Here is an 18115-nt window from a genome sequence, read left to right on the forward strand (position 1 = left end):
GGCCATTGGTGGAAGGGTGGTTTTGGCGGCTGCACAATAATGGCCATGGGGGGGGGGGGGGGGGCGGCTCCACAATAATAGCCATGGGGGAGAGGGTGGTTGGGGCGGCTCCATAATAATGGCCATTGGGGGGGAAGGGTGGTTTGGGCGGCTCCACAATAATAGCCATGGGGGGGGGGGGGGGAGGGTGGTTGGGGCGGCTCCACAATAATGGCCATTTGAGGGGGGGAGGGTGGTTGGGGCGGCTCCACAATAATGGCCATTTGGGGGAGGGAGGGTGGTCCGGGCGGCTCCACAATAATGCCCATTGGGGGGGGGGGGGTTGGGGCGGCTCCACAATAATGGCCATGGATTTGGAAAGGAACGTCCAGCAAGCCACATCGGGGTAATTGTCATGTGACCACATCATGTATATGAAACGTAGAAGATTTCTGCACATATGGAACACAAACGAAGGGAAGTTCTGGACTCACCAGCACTGAAGACGGGCTCTTTGGGTTTGCTAAAAAACAGTTGAAGAGGAAACAGTTAAAGTTAAGAATGAAATGTGTATTTTCTTTTTATGCAGAATGTATCTAATATGGAATAGAATCTCTTCAAACGTTCCCCAGAGGAGCCGTACATCTATTCCCTTCTTCTCTCAACCCCAGCAGAGCCTACAGACTACTCCCTCCCACCTGACAGGGACCGGCCAGCAGCAACCTATCACCAGGACCAAGCACTATTACAAGTAGGGGGCGTGTCTTACCCTATGTAAATATAGACTTTGTAAAAGTCAGTATCTGCACAATCACTTCTATGGGATCCAGGAACTTGTGGTAGAAGGTATAAACGGTCATCTTATGGTGCCAACTATCTGACTGAGACGCTGGAGGTCACAAATATATCGATTACAGGGTCAGTGTAAAGCCAACCGGTCATGAAGATATAACCAAGGGCCATCACTGACCACCTTCTTAAAATGCCAGTTGACTGGCCGTTATACAGAACCTCTGGTTTCAATATTTCAGAGTGACCCCATGTGCACGGCCTTTGTACGTGGTGGGCTGAGATGTGACTACCTACCACCCCCAGAAACACCAATCAACCTCAGAGCACTTAAAGAGCTCCCCCAGCCCCCACTGCTAATTGCTGACTTTATCTGGGGGGGGCACAATATACTTAGACTTCTGGAGGCAGATCATTTGGACTGTGTGACACAGATCCCAGTCCCGATGTTTTGTAGCATCTTTGAAGAGCTTGTGAATTCCATTTACTGCCAGCTAAAGTAAAATGCTTACCATAAGTCCTCACTCACCCATGCAGACGAGGCTTCCTTTAAATGTGGGGCCCCTCAGGATCCTCATGTACAATGGATGGAGTGGTGAGAGGTTAGAAGCTCCCTGTATGTGGGGCCCCTCGAGGTCCTCATGTACAATGGATAGAGTGGTGAGAGGTTAGACGCTCCCTGTATGTGGGGCCCCTCAGGATCCTCATGTACATTGGATGGAGTGTTCAGAGGTTAGACGCTCCCTGTATGTGGGGCCCCTCGAGGTCCTCATGTACAATGGATAGAGTGGTGAGAGGTTAGACGCTCCCTGTATGTGGGGCCCCTCAGGATCCTCATGTACAATGGATAGAGTGGTGAGAGGTTAGACGCTCCCTGTATGTGGGGCCCCTCGAGGTCCTCATGTACAATGGATAGAGTGGTGAGAGGTTAGACACTCCCTGTATGTGGGGCCCCTCAGGATCCTCATGTACATTGGATGGAGTGTTCAGAGGTTAGATACTCCCTGTATGTGGGGCCCCTCAGGATCCTCATGTACAATGGATAGAGTGGTGAGAGGTTAGACGCTCCCTGTATGTGGGGCCCCTCAGGATCCTCATGTACATTGGATGGAGTGTTCAGAGGTTAGATACTCCCTGTATGTGGGGCCCCTCAGGATCCTCATGTACAATGGATAGAGTGGTGAGAGGTTAGACGCTCCCTGTATGTGGGGCCCCTCAGGATCCTCATGTACAATGGATAGAGTGGTGAGAGGTTAGACACTCCCTGTATGTGGGGCCCCTCAGGATCCTCATGTACAATGGATAGAGCGGTGAGAGGTTTTTTATTTTTATTTATTTATTTCAGGTACTTATATAGCGCCATCAATGTACTCTGCGCTTTACATATACATTCCCATCAGGCCCCACCCCTGAGGAGCGAACAAACTAAGGTCCCTAACTCACATTCATACATACACATACTGGGGACAATTTAGACAGGATCCAATTTACCTACCAGCATGTCTTTGGAGTGTGGGAGGAAACTGGAGTACCCGGAGGAAACCCACGCAGTCACAGGGAGAACATGCAAACTCCAGGCAGGAGGTGCCGTGGCTGGTATTCGAACCAACGACCCAGGCGGAAGTGCTAACCATTGAGCCACTGTGCTGCTCCCTGTTAGAGGCTCCCTGTATGTGGGGACCCTCGAGTCCTCACGTACAATGGATAGCAAGGTGAGAGGTTACAAGCTCCCTGTATATGGGGCCCTTCAAGGTCCTCATGTACAATGGATGGAGTGGTGAGAGGTTAGAAGCTCCCTGTATGGGGGGCCCCTCGAGGTCCTCATGTACAATGGATGGAGTGGTGAGAGGTTAGAAGCTCCCTGTATGTGGGGCCCTTCAAGGTCCTCATGTACAATGGATGGAGTAGTGAGAGGTTAGACGCTCCCTGTATGTGGGGCCCTTCGAGGTCCTCATGTACAATGGATAGAGTGGTGAGAGGTTACAAGCTCCCTGTATGTGGGGCCCTTCAAGGTCCTCATGTACAATGGATGGAGTAGTGAGAGGTTAGAAGCTCCCTGTATATGGGGCCCTTCGAGGTCCTCATGTACAATGGATGGAGTCGTGAGAGGTTAGAAGCTCCCTGTATGTGGGGCCCCTCGAGGTCCTCATGTACAATGGATGGAGTGGTGAGAGATTAGAAGCTCCCTCTATGTGGGGCCCCTCAAGGTCCTCATGTACAATGGATGGAGTGGTGAGAGGTTAGAAGCTCCCTGTATGCAGGGCCCCTCGTGGTCCTCATGTACAATGGATGGAGTCGTGAGAGGTTAGAAGCTCCCTGTATATGGGGCCCCTCGAGGTCCTCATGTACAATGGATGGAGTGGTGAGAGGTTAGAAGCTCCCTGTATGTGGGGCCCCTCGCGGTCCTCATGTACAATGGATGGAGTGGTGAGAGGTTAGAAGCTCCCTGTATGTGGGGCCCCTCGAGGTCCTCATGTACAATGGATGGAGTGGTGAGAGGTTAGAAGCTCCCTGTATGTGGGGCCCCTCGAGGTCCTCATGTACAATGGATGGAGTCGTGAGAGGTTAGAAGCTCCCTGTATGTGGGGCCCCTCGAGGTCCTCATGTACAATGGATGGAGTGGTGAGAGATTAGAAGCTCCCTGTAAGTGGGGCCCCTCGAGGTCCTCATGTACAATGGATGGAGTGGTGAGAGGTTAGAAGCTCCCTGTATGTGGGGCCCCTCGAGGTCCTCATGTACAATGGATGGAGTGGTGAGAGGTTAGAAGCTCCCTGTATGCGGGGCCCTTTGAGGTCCTCATGTACAATGGAGGGAGTGGTGAGAGGTTAGAAGCTCCCTGTATGCGGGGCCCTTCGAGGTTCTCATGTACAATGGATGGAGTGGTGAGAGGTTAGAAGCTCCCTGTATGCGGGGCCCTTCGAGTTTCTCATGTACAATGGATGTAGTGGTGAGAGGTTAGAAGCTCCCTGTATGTGGGGCCCCTCGAGGTCCTCATGTACAATGGATGGAGTGGTGAGAGGTTAGAAGCTCCCTGTATGTGGGGCCCCTCGAGGTCCTCATGTACAATGGATGGAGTGGTGAGAGGTTAGAAGCTCTCTGTATGTGGGGCCCCTCGAGGTCCTCATGTACAATGGATGGAGTGGTGAGAGGTTAGAAGCTCCCTGTATGTGGGGCCCTTCAAGGTCCTCATGTACAATGGATGGAGTCGTGAGAGGTTAGAAGCTCCCTGTATGTGGGGCCCCTCGAGGTCCTCATGTACAATGGATGGAGTGGTGAGAGGTTAGAAGCTCCCTGTATGCGGGGCCCTTCGAGGTCCTCATGTACAATGGAGGGAGTGGTGAGAGGTTAGAAGCTCCCTGTATGCGGGGCCCTTCGAGGTTCTCATGTACAATGGATGGAGTGGTGAGAGGTTAGAAGCTCCCTGTATGCGGGGCCCCTCGAGGTCCTCATGTACAATGGATGGAGTGGTGAGAGGTTAGAAGCTCCCTGTATATGGGGCCCTTCGAGTTTCTCATGTACAATGGATGTAGTGGTGAGAGGTTAGAAGCTCCCTTTATGTGGGGCCTCTTGGGGTTGTCATGTACAGTGGATGGAGTGGCGAGGGTTAGAAGCTCCCTGTATGTGGGGCCCCTTGGGGTCCTCATGTACAGTGGATGGAGTGGCGAGAGGTTAGAAGCTCCCTTTATGTGGGGCCCCTTGGGGTCCTCATGTACAGTGGATGGAGTGGCGAGAGGTTAGAAGCTCCCTTTATGTTGGGCCCCTTGGGGTTGTCATGTACAATGGATGGAGTGGCGAGAGGTTAGAAGCTCCCTTTATGTGGGGCCCCTTGGGGTCCTCATGTACAATGGATGGAGTGGCGAGAGGTTAGAAGCTCCCTTTATGTGGGGCCCCTTGGGGTCCTCATATACAATGGATGGAGTGGCGAGAGGTTAGAAGCTCCCTTTATGTGGGGCCCCTTGGGGTCCTCATGTACAATGGATGGAGTGGCGAGAGGTTAGAAGCTCCCTTTATGTGGGGCCCCTTGGGGTCCTCATGTACAGTGGATGGAGTGGCGAGGGTTAGAAGCTCCCTGTATGTGGGGCCCCTTGGGGTCCTCATGTACAGTGGATGGAGTGGCGAGAGGTTAGAAGCTCCCTTTATGTGGGGCCCCTTGGGGTCCTCATGTACAGTGGATGGAGTGGCGAGAGGTTAGAAGCTCCCTTTATGTTGGGCCCCTTGGGGTTGTCATGTACAATGGATGGAGTGGCGAGAGGTTAGAAGCTCCCTTTATGTGGGGCCCCTTGGGGTCCTCATATACAATGGATGGAGTGGCGAGAGGTTAGAAGCTCCCTTTATGTGGGGCCCCTTGGGGTCCTCATGTACAGTGGATGGAGTGGCGAGAGGTTAGAAGCTCCCTGTATGTGGGGCCCCTTGGGGACCTCATGTACAATGGATGGAGTGGCGAGAGGTTAGAAGCTCCCTTTATGTGGGGCCCCTTGGGGTCCTCATGTACAATGGATGGAGTGGCGAGAGGTTAGAAGCTCCCTTTATGTGGGGCCCCATGGGATTGGTAAGGTACTCCCACCAGATGTAGTTTAAATGTTTCATTGTAACGCATGTAAGCGCAGCGGAACATGCAAACACGCAAATACAACCAGCCTGCCCATACACGGATGGAAATTCAGCCGCTCCCTGCTGAACCAGTTGGATTTTGTTCCATGTATGTCCGACTGAACACGCATGTGACCTCATGTCCTCCCTTCGCATTGCCCGGTATATTCATCCCGCCGAGAGCCGACTTCCTGGTTACATGACACCCCAGACAAGGAAGAGATTCGACAATCACAGTAAACAATCTCGGGGGAAATTCTGGAGCCGGAAACATCAGAATTCCAGACTAAAAATAAAATTCTCGCTCCGGCCGGCAGTGAACGGAATTCACAAACAGGATCTACAAGAATGCAGCATCTCGACTTCTGCATGGCGGCTCCGCAGGCAGTCCATAGAACTCGGATCCGAGGAGCTCGCCGTCATTGGCGCAGATCCCCACCCGGATCACAGCTCTGTGTAGAATGAACGGCACATCTACAGGAGAAGTTCAGTCACCTCCTCCAGCCACCGCCTGACTCCATGCACATGTGCTGACTGCAGGAAATTGCCCTTCATCGCTTCTCAATGGTGACAACAGCGGACCAAGTCTGTGCAATGTGTGTCATCACAACTGCTTCTAGTCTCCACCAGGGAGGCATGTGGCAGGGTGACAACACAGGAGCACAATGGAGAGACTGTTGTCACCCTATAACAGGAAGTACATGAACAAGGACATTTATGGCAGGATCACCAAGGATTATTTTATTGAATGATGGAAATGTAAAACACCAGAATTACCCTGCAAATGTGGGAGCTTCTATGAGATTTCCGTGATTGGGTCCAGGTCTACAGAATCTGTTCTCAGCTGACACAGTATATATAATTATAATTCATATATACTTACAGCTTCATTACCGACATCCAGCACATTTTATAAGAATTTTACCCAAAAGACACCGGATGTGACGCCTGACACCGTGGTGGATGTACCATCTTTCTGACACTCAGCTGAGACTTGTGCCCATGCCAAGCCTTGTGTCATAATCTGCACAAGGAACAGAACATTCGGTTAGTATGATGTGTCCCTTGTGCTGATTCTTCTGGTTTCAGTAGAAATCTTCCTCTGTCCCCCCCCCCCCCCCCCCCCCCAATCCTGCAATCTTCAGGTAGTAATGTCAGGAGTTCTCATCAAGACTATGCCCGCCCTTTCCTGAGAGATCCACCACTCATAGAAGCCGTTATACAGCTTCGATGAATGACACAGGATCTCTGAATGGATGAGTAGAGCCATCAATCACCCACCCATTCCCCATTCAGAGATCCTGTGTCATTCATAGAAGGTGTATAACGGCCTCTATGAGTGGTGGATCTCTCAGGAAAGGGGCGGGCATAGTCTTGATGAGAACTCCTGACAGCTCCTTAGCTGTAATACCACCAATGGAAAGGGGTAGGAGAAGGACAGAGGAAGGCTGCTACTGAAACAGGAAGAATCAGCACAAGGGACACATCATACTAGCTGAAGGTCAAGTCCCTTGTGCTGATGTTTCTGGTTTATTTTAGCTATACTTCGGCTTTAAACATTGCTGTCTTTCCATCCAAACAGAGGTTACAGAATGACAGAAGCCGCTCAGCTTCACTGAGCCAGCGGAAGGAAGCTCAAGCCAAACTCAAGAAAAAATCACCTGGATGGAGAAGCAGATCTGTCAGAAAATTCCTGAACTTAATCTCTGAGAACCTAACCTCCCATGAACCTACCTCCCATGAGCCTACCTCCCAAGAGCCTACCTCCCATGAACCTACCTCCCAAGAGCCTACCTCCCATGAGCCTACCTCCCAAGAGCCTACCTCCCAAGAACCTACCTCCCAAGAACCTACCTCCCATGAACCTACCTCCCAAGAGCCTACCTCCCAAGAGCCTACCTCCCAAGAGCCTACCTCCCAAGAGCCTACCTCCCAAGAGCCTACCTCCCAAGAGCCTACCTCCCAAGAGCCTACCTCCCAAGAGCCTACCTCCCATGAACCTACCTCCCAAGAGCCTACCTCCCAAGAGCCTACCTCCCAAGAGCCTACCTCCCAAGAGCCTACCTCCCAAGAGCCTACCTCCCAAGAGCCTACCTCCCAAGAGCCTACCTCCCAAGAGCCTACCTCCCATGAACCTACCTCCCACGAACCTACCTCCCAAGAACCTACCTCCCAAGAACCTACCTCCCATGAACCTACCTCCTATGAACCTACCTCCTATGAACCTACCTCCTAAGAACCCAGCCGCCTACCTTTCACTGTTTTTCTTGCTGCTGGAGGAGCTGCTGGTAGATCCGGCTCGATTCCGGCTACTTTTCATATCACCAGCGCTTTCTCGTCGGCCTCCAGGTGAAACGCGTTCAGTAGAGTTGGTTCTCTTAACATTACTGGAAGAAGGCAACAAATAGACTGAATCAAAGCAGGAATATATATATATACACACACACAGACATACATACACACATATATACACATATATACACACATACACACGCACTCATATATACATACACGCACTCATATATACACACACACACACTCACATACACGCACTCATATATACATACACACATATATACACACGCACACACACACACACATATATACACACACACACACTCACATACACGCACTCATATATACATACACACATATATACACACGCACACACACACACACACACACACACATATATACACACACACGCACTCACATACACGCACTCATATATACATACGCACATATACACACACACACACACACATACTCATATATACACACACACACACATATACACACGCACTCACATACACGCACTCATATATACACACACGCACTCATATATACACACACACACATATACACACGCACACACACACACACACACATATATACACACACGCACTCACATACACACACGCACTCACATACACACAATAAAACAAACTGCATTTTACACGGCAGAGAACACAGAAAGACTTTTAATCCCCCCCTCCCCTCCCCCACCCCCCCAGTGCAGCCATTACTCGATTTCATCTATTTATCTATTTCATCTATTTATCCTTTGTTCTGCTGATCTCCTGCAGCCTCTTTGCAGCTGGGAAAAGGAAGGTTTGTGGAAATGGGACAGACCATGGTTGTAGCTGTGACCGGCAATATTCTGAGATTGGTTCCCACTATGACCACTGGCATGCATGGAATGAGAGAATCCAGGCGTTTCCCTCCACCGGCATGCCGAGTCATCTCTCTCCACCTCACTGACAGAGCAGACACGGGGCTCATTCTGGATGAAGAATCAGAACCAAGCATGGTTGAGGAATGTCCAGAGGGCACACACCTTCCCGGCCCCTCTCATTTAGCTGCGATAGATAGATAGATAGATAGATAGATAGATAGATAGATAGATAGATAGATAGATAGATAGATAGATAGATAGATAGATAATAGATAATAGATAGATAGATAGATAGATAGATAGATAGATAGATAGATAATAGATAGATAGATAGATAGATAGATAGATAGATAGATAGATAATAGATAGATAGATAATAGATAATAGATAGATAGATAATAGATAGATAGATAGATAGATAGATAGATAGATAGATAGATAGATAGATAGATAATAGATAGATAGATAGATAGATAGATAGATAGATAGATAGATAATAGATAGATAGATAATAGATAGATAGATAATAGATAGATAATAGATAATAGATAGATAGATAGATAGATAGATAATAGATAGATAGATAATAGATAATAGATAGATAATAGATAGATAGATAATAGATAATAGATAGATAGATAGATAATAGATAGATAGATAATAGATAGATAGATAATAGATAGATAGATAGATTATAGATAGATAGATAATAGATAATAGATAGATAGATAGATAGATAATAGATAGATAGATAATAGATAGATAGATAATAGATAGATAATAGATAGATAATAGATAATAGATAGATAATAGATAATAGATAGATAATAGATAGATAATAGATAATAGATAGATAGATAATAGATAGATGATAGATAGATAGATAGATAATAGATAGATGATAGATAGATAGATAGATAGATAGATAGATAGATAGATAGAGACATGGATGGATGGATGGAGACATGGATGGATGGAGGTAAGGGTGCCTGGACACTTGTAGAGCAGTACATCTGCAGTGTGAGATCATCTAAGGCACTACTACCTCTCACTGCTAGTCTCAGGAAATTTAGAGAGAGATTTGATGAAGTCATTACTGTGCTGCTCACAGTTCTCCTTGCTGGAGGATTTGACATGAGAAAGATCAGCCTTGCCTCTACCAAGATGGCCACCTCTACACAGCATAGAATAAGGCATGGTGGGTCATTAATGGAGAAAAGATCAGCTTCAGAGAGACCACAGACAATTCCAGGGACGAGTACTTTGTGTTTCCAGGACAGGTACTCTTTATGTCAGCTCTGTGGGGATAGGTGGGAATGTAATGAGTGGTCAGGAGGATTGTAACCAGCCCTCTGCTCTTGTGTTTGGCGACCCCAGAACGTATTCGATCTGAGTCACCATATCTGTCATCATTGATGTAACCTGCCGAGATCCATCATGGAGTCCCTTCTGCGTGTAAACATAGTTAGGCTACAACCACTGTATACATTTCTATAACTTCATTGTTTGCAAATGATTGAAAATCTACATTTTTAGAGGAAGTATGTAGAGATCATGTATGTAGAGATCATGTATGTAGAGATCATTGTAAGATCACGAAATATAATCCCGAATATTGGAACAGTCATGGAAAGGAAAGAAGTGAAAAGCATTTACCTGGATGTGGCTTTAGTTATTTTACATGTATTCATGAGACGCACAGACTTGCTAGAGCCAGAATGATGCAGGAAAGAAGCAAAGTGTAAATGAGAGCAAAGACAGGTCAGCAGACAACGAGACGAGACAGGAGGACACACAGAGCTACCCCAAAATTCACACAGCAGAGATTGACACTATAGATCCACAGCACAAGGACCAATCAGCAGACAGGAGGACACACAGAGCACCTCAACATTCACACAGCAGAGATCGGCACTATAGATCCACAGCACAAGGACCAATCAGCAGACAGGAGGACACACAGAGTTATTCCAACATTCACACAGCAGAGATCGCTATTATAGATCTACAGCACAATGACCAATCAGCAGACAGGAGGACACACAGAGCTATCCCAACATTCACACAACAGAGATCACCATTATAGAGTTACAGCACAATGACCAATCAGCAGACAGGAGGAAACACAGAGCTATCCCAACATTCGCACAGCAGAGATCTCTATTACAGATCTACAGCACAATGACCAATCAGCAGACAGGAGGACACACAGAGCTATCCCAACATTCACACAACAGAGATCACCATTATAGAGTTACAGCACAATGACCAATCAGCAGACAGGAGGAAACACAGAGCTATCCCAACATTCGCACAGCAGAGATCTCTATTACAGATCTACAGCACAATGACCAATCAGCAGACAGGAGGACACACAGAGCTATCCCAACATTCACACAACAGAGATCACCATTATAGAGTTACAGCACAATGACCAATCAGCAGACAGGAGGAAACACAGAGCTATCCCAACATTCGCACAGCAGAGATCTCTATTACAGATCTACAGCACAATGACCAATCAGCAGACAGGAGGACACACAGAGCTATCCCAACATTCACACAACAGAGATCACCATTATAGAGTTACAGCACAATGACCAATCAGCAGCCAGGAGGAAACACAGAGCTATCCCAACATTCGCACAGCAGAGATCTCTATTATAGATCTACAGCACAATGACCAATCAGCAAACAGGAGAACACACAGAGCTACCCCAACATTCACACAGCAGATCTACAGCACAATGACCAATCTGCAGACAGGAGAACACACAGAGCTATCCCAACAATCACACAACAGAGATCGCCATTATAGATCTACAGCTCAATGAACAAACTGCAGAAAGGAGGAAACACAGAACTATCCCAACATTCACACAGCAGAAATCACCATTATAGATCTACAGCACAATGACCAATCTGCAGACAGGAGGACACACAGAGCTATCCCAACATTCACACAGCAGAGATCACCATTATAGATCTACAGCACAATGACCAATCTGCAGACAGGAGGAAACACATAGCTACCCCCAACATTCACACAGCAGAGATCGCCATTAGTAGATCTACAGGACAATGACCAATCTGCAGACAGGAGGACACACAGAGCTATCCCAACATTCATACAGCAGAGATCACCATTATAGATCTACAGCACAATGACCAATCTGCAGACAGGAGGAAACACATAGCTACCCCAACATTCACACAGCAAAGATCACCATTATAGATCTACAGCACAATGACCAATCTGCAGACAGGAGGACACACAGAGCTATCCCAACATTCACACAGCAGAGATCACCATTATAGATCTACAGCACAATGACCAATATGCAGACAGGAGGAAACACATAGCTACCCCAACATTCACACAGCAGAGATCGCCATTAGTAGATCTACAGGACAATGACCAATCTGCAGACAGGAGGACACACAGAGCTATCCCAACATTCACACAGCAGAGATCACCATTATAGATCTACAGCACAATGACCAATCTGCAGACAAGTGAACAGAAACACAGCTAAAAAAATATACAGTATATAAAAATAAAATTTCAGTAATTTCAGTGAAACAACCATTTAGACAGTAATAGACAAAACTGGACTCCTCCACCCACTACTCCCGCCCATGAGGAAGTCAGAAGAGCTGACTAAGCAAACAGCACAGGACTGACAGAAAGAGATCACCAGCAGAACTTACGGGCTCACTTACACTAGTGGCAAGATTTGTCACATTGACAACGGTGAGGAGGTGATGTGTTGCCACCTCATTGGCCCCCTAAATGCTGCACTACTGCAACAGAAGTGCATGCACTGTGTGTGGTTGTAGGACAGGCCCATTCATTTGACAGATAGGCATGCACACCCCTGGCCCTTGCCTTTCCGGCTAAAAGAGCAGTCAAGGAGTGGTAATAACGTGGCTCAACTGCGTGGTTCTAAACCCCACCCCCACTAGTGTGAACGCGCCCTTACATAGCAGGCTCGCCATTACAGTGCCAAGCACAGAAATGCAATGCGTTGGATGAAGTCGTTCTTTAATCATCTCGGCCTGCACAGGAAGCTGATGACCAACATTGAGGGGGCCATGGACCAGGACCTCCAGCCTCACCCACTTACCTTTTGGATACTAGCGGAACAATGTCTTTCCTGGTCCCCGATGGAGATGGGAGAGAGCCGGTAGGTTTCTTTGGTAAGATGGTCTCGCTGTTTACGGCTGTCCTCAATGGCAGTGCCTGGACCAAGGGCCGAGCTGTAAAATCAGACAAATACATCAGCTGCTCCATCTGCCGTGTGGATGCAGTGACAAGCACGCTATCAGTCGGCATCACATATTACAAATAAAAAGAAAAGGATTTATGAAGCCTCCAATCCAATGACTGATTCCTGGCCGGTATGCGGATCTGGTGACTCTTCTGGATCGGTGAGCCGGAGACAACCAGCATCTCCTCCATGATGTCCTCAATGACTCTGCACAAGGCAAATATCGGTTTTGGGTGGGGAGACCATTTTAGGGACCATATACTCATTAAAGCCCAATTCTATCTCAAATTCTCCTCCTGCGCCCCCCCCCCCCCCCCCCCCCCGCAGTACATCCCACTCCACATATATGGTCATCTCTACATACAGGGGATCTTCCATCCGGTGATGTCAGAGGTGGGCGGGTCCCAAATGCAGCAGGGTAGTAGGGCCCGTGATCCGGAGTTTCAGGTCATATGTCAATGTTCTGTTACAGTAAAGAATTCTTACAGACACATTAATACTTCAGATTTCCACTTTTGTTTCCGGACTTTTTCTGCCACTTGTTTCATTCTCTCTATTCTGTGCAGCGATTTCATAGGATTTCACTGTACAGTATTTGAAGTGGCTGAAAACCCTCCATATCCCCAGTGCAGAGACTGGCCTCAAGTGATACACAGAGAGGAAACAAATCCTCCTACACCAGTTGTACCTGTTTATCTGCAGTCCTATCTGTCCACATCTGTTCAAAGTGCAGAATTTATACAGCTTGTCTGAGCTTTGAGAAAAACAGGAGGCGAAAAGCTGACATTACACTCTGAAGAGCTCAGTGAGCACTGATTGGAGGGAAGGGACACAAAACCCTTCAGGAATAGAGCTGAGGCTATCAATCACAGGCTGTGTGCTGGAGCTCCTCCGCTGTCACCATTTTTCTCTTGGTGTCAGAAAAACTTGTCAGAAGTGACTCATGGTAATAGAGGAAGGAGGCAGCAGACAGAAAAGACACTCAGTGCTCTGGACTGAGACAAGGACACACATAGAGGGATGTGCTTTGTTCAGATTTCATGTCTGGAGATTTACAGCCACTTTAACAATTTAGTTTTTACATTCATATTTATTTATTTTCAATTCCTGGTTATTCTATATACTAATTTGCTTTTACTAGTAACTTTATATTGGTTTTGTTTGTGACTTTGTATTCTTTGTTTGTTATTGTGATTTTTATTTTTATCTTTGTTCTGAGTGTAATTATAATTTCCCTGTTGGGATTAATAAAGTTTTCTGAATCTGAACAGCACCGTGTGATGATGTGCGGCCATTACTCAGCACTCCCCTGTGGGCTCATCGGAAAACGGATGAATGACGACGCCGGGGGTACAGTGAGTCTGCGGGGGACAGCGCCGGGGGTACAGAGAGTCTGCGGGGGACAGCGCCGGGGGTACAGAGAGTCTGCGGGGGACAGCGCCGGGGGTACAGAGAGTCTGCGGGGGACAGCGCCGGGGGTACAGAGAGTCTGCGGGGGACAGCGCCGGGGGTACAGAGAGTCTGCGGGGGACAGCGCCGGGGGTACAGAGAGTCTGCGGGGGACAGCGCCGGGGGTACAGAGAGTCTGCGGGGGACAGCGCCGGGGGTACAGAGAGTCTGCGGGGGACAGCGCCGGGGGTACAGAGAGTCTGCGGGGGACAGCGCCGGGGGTACAGAGAGTCTGCGGGGGACAGCGCCGGGGGTACAGAGAGTCTGCGGGGGACAGCGCCGGGGGTACAGAGAGTCTGCGGGGGACAGCGCCGGGGGTACAGAGAGTCTGCGGGGGACAGCGCCGGGGGTACAAAGAGTCTGCGGGGGACAGCGCCGGGGGTACAGAGAGTCTGCGGGGGACAGCGCCGGGGGTACAGAGAGTCTGCGGGGGACAGCGCCGGGGGTACAGAGAGTCTGCGGGGGACAGCGCCGGGGGTACAGAGAGTCTGCGGGGGACAGCGCCGGGGGTACAGTGAGTCTGTGGGGGGCAGCGCCGGGGGTACAGTGAGTCTGTGGGGGACAGCGCCGGGGGTACAGAGAGTCTGCGGGGGACAGCGCCGGGGGTACAGAGAGTCTGCGGGGGACAGCGCCGGGGGTACAGAGAGTCTGCGGGGGACAGCGCCGGGGGTACAGTGAGTCTGCGGGGGACAGCGCCGGGGGTACAGAGAGTCTGCGGGGGACAGCGCCGGGGGTACAGTGAGTCTGCGGAGGACAGCGAGTCTGCGGGGGACAACGCCGGGGGTACAGTGAGCCTGCGGGGGACAGCGCCGGGGGTACAGTGAGCCTGCGGGGGACAGCGCCGGGGGTACAGTGAGCCTGCGGGGGACAGCGCCGGGGGTACAGTGAGCCTGCGGGGGACAGCGCCGGGGGTACAGTGAGCCTGCGGGGGACAGCGCCGGGGGTACAGTGAGCCTGCGGGGGACAGCGCCGGGGGTACAGTGAGCCTGCGGGGGACAGCGCCGGGGGTACAGTGAGCCTGCGGGGGACAGCGCCGGGGGTACAGTGAGCCTGCGGGGGACAGCGCCGGGGGTACAGTGAGCCTGTGGGGGGACAGCGCCGGGGGTACAGTGAGCCTGTGGGGGGACAGCGCCGGGGGTACAGTGAGCCTGTGGGGGGACAGCGCCGGGGGTACAGTGAGCCTGCGGGGGACAGCGCCGGGGGTACAGTGAGTTTGCGGGGAACAGAGAGTCTGGTGGGGACAACGCCGGGGGTACAGTGAGTCTGCTGGGGGACAGCGCCGGGGGTACAGTGAGCCTGTGGGGGGACAGCGCCGGGGGTACAGTGAGCCTGTGGGGGGACAGCGCCGGGGGTACAGTGAGCCTGCGGGGGACAGCGCCGGGGGTACAGTGAGTTTGCGGGGAACAGAGAGTCTGGTGGGGACAACGCCGGGGGTACAGTGAGTCTGCTGGGGGACAGCGCCGGGGGTACAGTGATTCTGCAGGGGGGGGGGGGGGACGCCGGGGGTACAGCGAGTCTGCGGGGAACAGCGAGTCTGTGGGGGACACCACCGGGGGTACAGTGAGTCTGCGGGGAACAGCGAGTCTGTGGGGGACACCACCGGGGGTACAGTGAGTCTGCGGAGGACAGCCATGGAGATACGGGGAGTCTGCGGACGACGGCCATGGAGATACGGGGAGTCTGCGGACGACGGCCATGGAGATACGGGGAGTCTGCGGAGGACGGCCATGGAGATACGGGGAGTCTGCGGAGGACGGCCATGGAGATACGGGGAGTCTGCGGAGGACGGCCATGGAGATACGGGGAGTCTGCGGACGACGGCCATGGAGATACGGGGAGTCTGCGGACGACGGCCATGGAGATACGGGGAGTCTGCGGAGGACGGCCATGGAGATACGGGGAGTCTGCGGAGGACGGCCATGGAGATACGGGGAGTCTGCGGAGGACGGCCATGGAGATACGGGGAGTCTGCGGAGGACGGCCATGGAGATACGGGGAGTCTGCGGAGGACGGCCATGGAGATACGGGGAGTCTGCGGAGGACGGCCATGGAGATACGGGGAGTCTGCGGAGGACGGCCATGGAGATACGGGGAGTCTGCGGAGGACGGCCATGGAGATACGGGGAGCCTGCGGAGGACGGCCATGGAGATACGGGGAGTCTGCGGAGGACGGCCATGGAGATACGGGGAGTCTGCGGAGGACGGCCATGGAGATACGGGGAGTCTGCGGACGACGGCCATGGAGATACGGGGAGTCTGCGGAGGACGGCCATGGAGATACGGGGAGTCTGCGGAGGACGGCCATGGAGATACGGGGAGTCTGCGGAGGACGGCCATGGAGATACGGGGAGTCTGCGGAGGACGGCCATGGAGATACGGGGAGTACTGCAGCAAAGGCATTTTTTTTTAATTTCCAGAAATGCTTGACATTAAAAAAAGAAGCTGTATTTTGGCTTTAAGAAGTAGCAGCCCCTTTATTATGTAAGCGCAAAAAGCAACAAACAAAAGAACAAAAGTGATTTTTGTAGACAAACAAGCGGCAAGACCGGTCCAAAGAGTATGAAGACGTATCCACAAAAAAGTTTAATATAAAACCCAAAAACAGCGATGAGGAATCCCATGCAGTATGTGAGCCATTCTGTTAGTTGTGCACCACACAGGAAGAGTCCATCCCGGGGGGGGGGGGGGGGGGGGGAGGAAGAGTCTATCCCGGGGGGGGGGGGGGGGGGGGAGGAGGAAGAGTCTATCCCGGGGGGGGGGGGGAGGAAGAGTCTATCCCGGGGCGGGGGATGAAGAGGAGTTACCTTTTTGTTTCTCTTTCCCAGCAGAGGACGCTGTATACAGAACACCTCACATGTCGGGAAGATTGGGGTTACAATCAGCATTTCAGGTAAAAAGAAGAAAAGAAAAGAAGGGTAACTGAATATATAAGAAATGACCTGACGCTGCCCGTGTCTCCATGGAAAAGACGGCCATCACTTCCTGTTCCAGGACATAAGGTGACAATGGGGACAAAGGAAACAAAAATTACCCGAACTCCCCCCCCCCCACCCAATTCCACTCCCAGCAGGTGTACCAACCCATCAAAGCCACTTACCCCCCACAGTAAGGTACTCACCTCATCCACACCCACTCCCTACAGCTCCCACCCCTCCTGCTGAAAGAGTCTATCCTGGGCAAACGTTGGAGCTTACCTGGACAGGTAACGTTACCCCCTCCCCCCCCAGGCACAATGTTCCAGCTTGATAACTGGCCACTCGGGCTCCAGCACTGTCACATGAGAAGGTCACATGCTCCCCCCATACCTGTTACAACACTAGAGCGATGGCTTAGACAAAGCAGGGAGGTGGTGAGGGAGCAGATAGGTAAGTACACATTGCTGGGGTAGGGAGGGTGACAGGGCACAGATAGGTAAGTACACATTACTGGGGGGGGGGGGTGAAGGAGCACAGATAGGCAAGCACACATTTCTTGTGTAGCTATATCCCCTCCGTGGCGGGCAGCGATGCGTCCCCTCTGTGGCGGGGAGCGATGCGTCCCCTCTGTGGCGGGCAACGATGCGTCCCCTCTGTGGCGGGGAGCGATGGGTCCCCTTTGTGGCGGGGAGCGATGCGTCCCCTCTGTGGCGGGCAACGATGCGTCCCCTCTGTGGCGGGCAACAATGCGTCCCCTCTGTGGCGGGCAACGATGCGTCCCCTCTGTGGCGGGGAGCGATGCGTCCCCTCTGTGGCGGGGAGCGATGCGTCCCCTCTGTGGCGGGGAGCGATGCGTCCCTCTGTGGCGGGGAGCGATGGGTCCCCTTTGTGGCGGGGAGCGATGCGTCCCCTCTGTGGCGGGCAACGATGCGTCCCCTCTGTGGCGG

General features: G+C 51.2%; 1 protein-coding gene across 10 annotated transcripts in view; it reads right to left on the minus strand.

The window, feature by feature from the left end:
• Positions 1–18115, minus strand: part of LOC149428763 (echinoderm microtubule-associated protein-like 1) — a 182217-nt gene that overhangs the window by 67196 nt on the left and 96906 nt on the right. For 3 of the 10 annotated variants that reach the window (XM_089667022.1, XM_089667021.1, XM_089667019.1), the window contains exons 3-7: positions 17058–17102; positions 12661–12793; positions 10190–10240; positions 7611–7745; positions 474–502 (exon numbers count right to left, since the gene is read on the minus strand). In XM_089667022.1, coding sequence (XP_089523148.1) covers positions 474–502; positions 7611–7745; positions 10190–10240; positions 12661–12793; positions 17058–17102 — 393 coding nt within the window. The remainder of the gene's footprint in view (positions 1–473; positions 503–7610; positions 7746–10189; positions 10241–12660; positions 12794–17057; positions 17103–18115) is intronic. The other 7 variants (XM_089667023.1, XM_089667020.1, XM_089667026.1 and 4 more) reach the window with 4 other exon arrangements.

The sequence above is a fragment of the Staurois parvus genome, unplaced genomic scaffold (genome assembly GCF_062004578.1).
Source record: "Staurois parvus isolate SC_StPar_1 unplaced genomic scaffold, SC_StPar_1.0 ptg002978l, whole genome shotgun sequence".
Lineage (NCBI taxonomy): Eukaryota > Metazoa > Chordata > Amphibia > Anura > Ranidae > Staurois > Staurois parvus.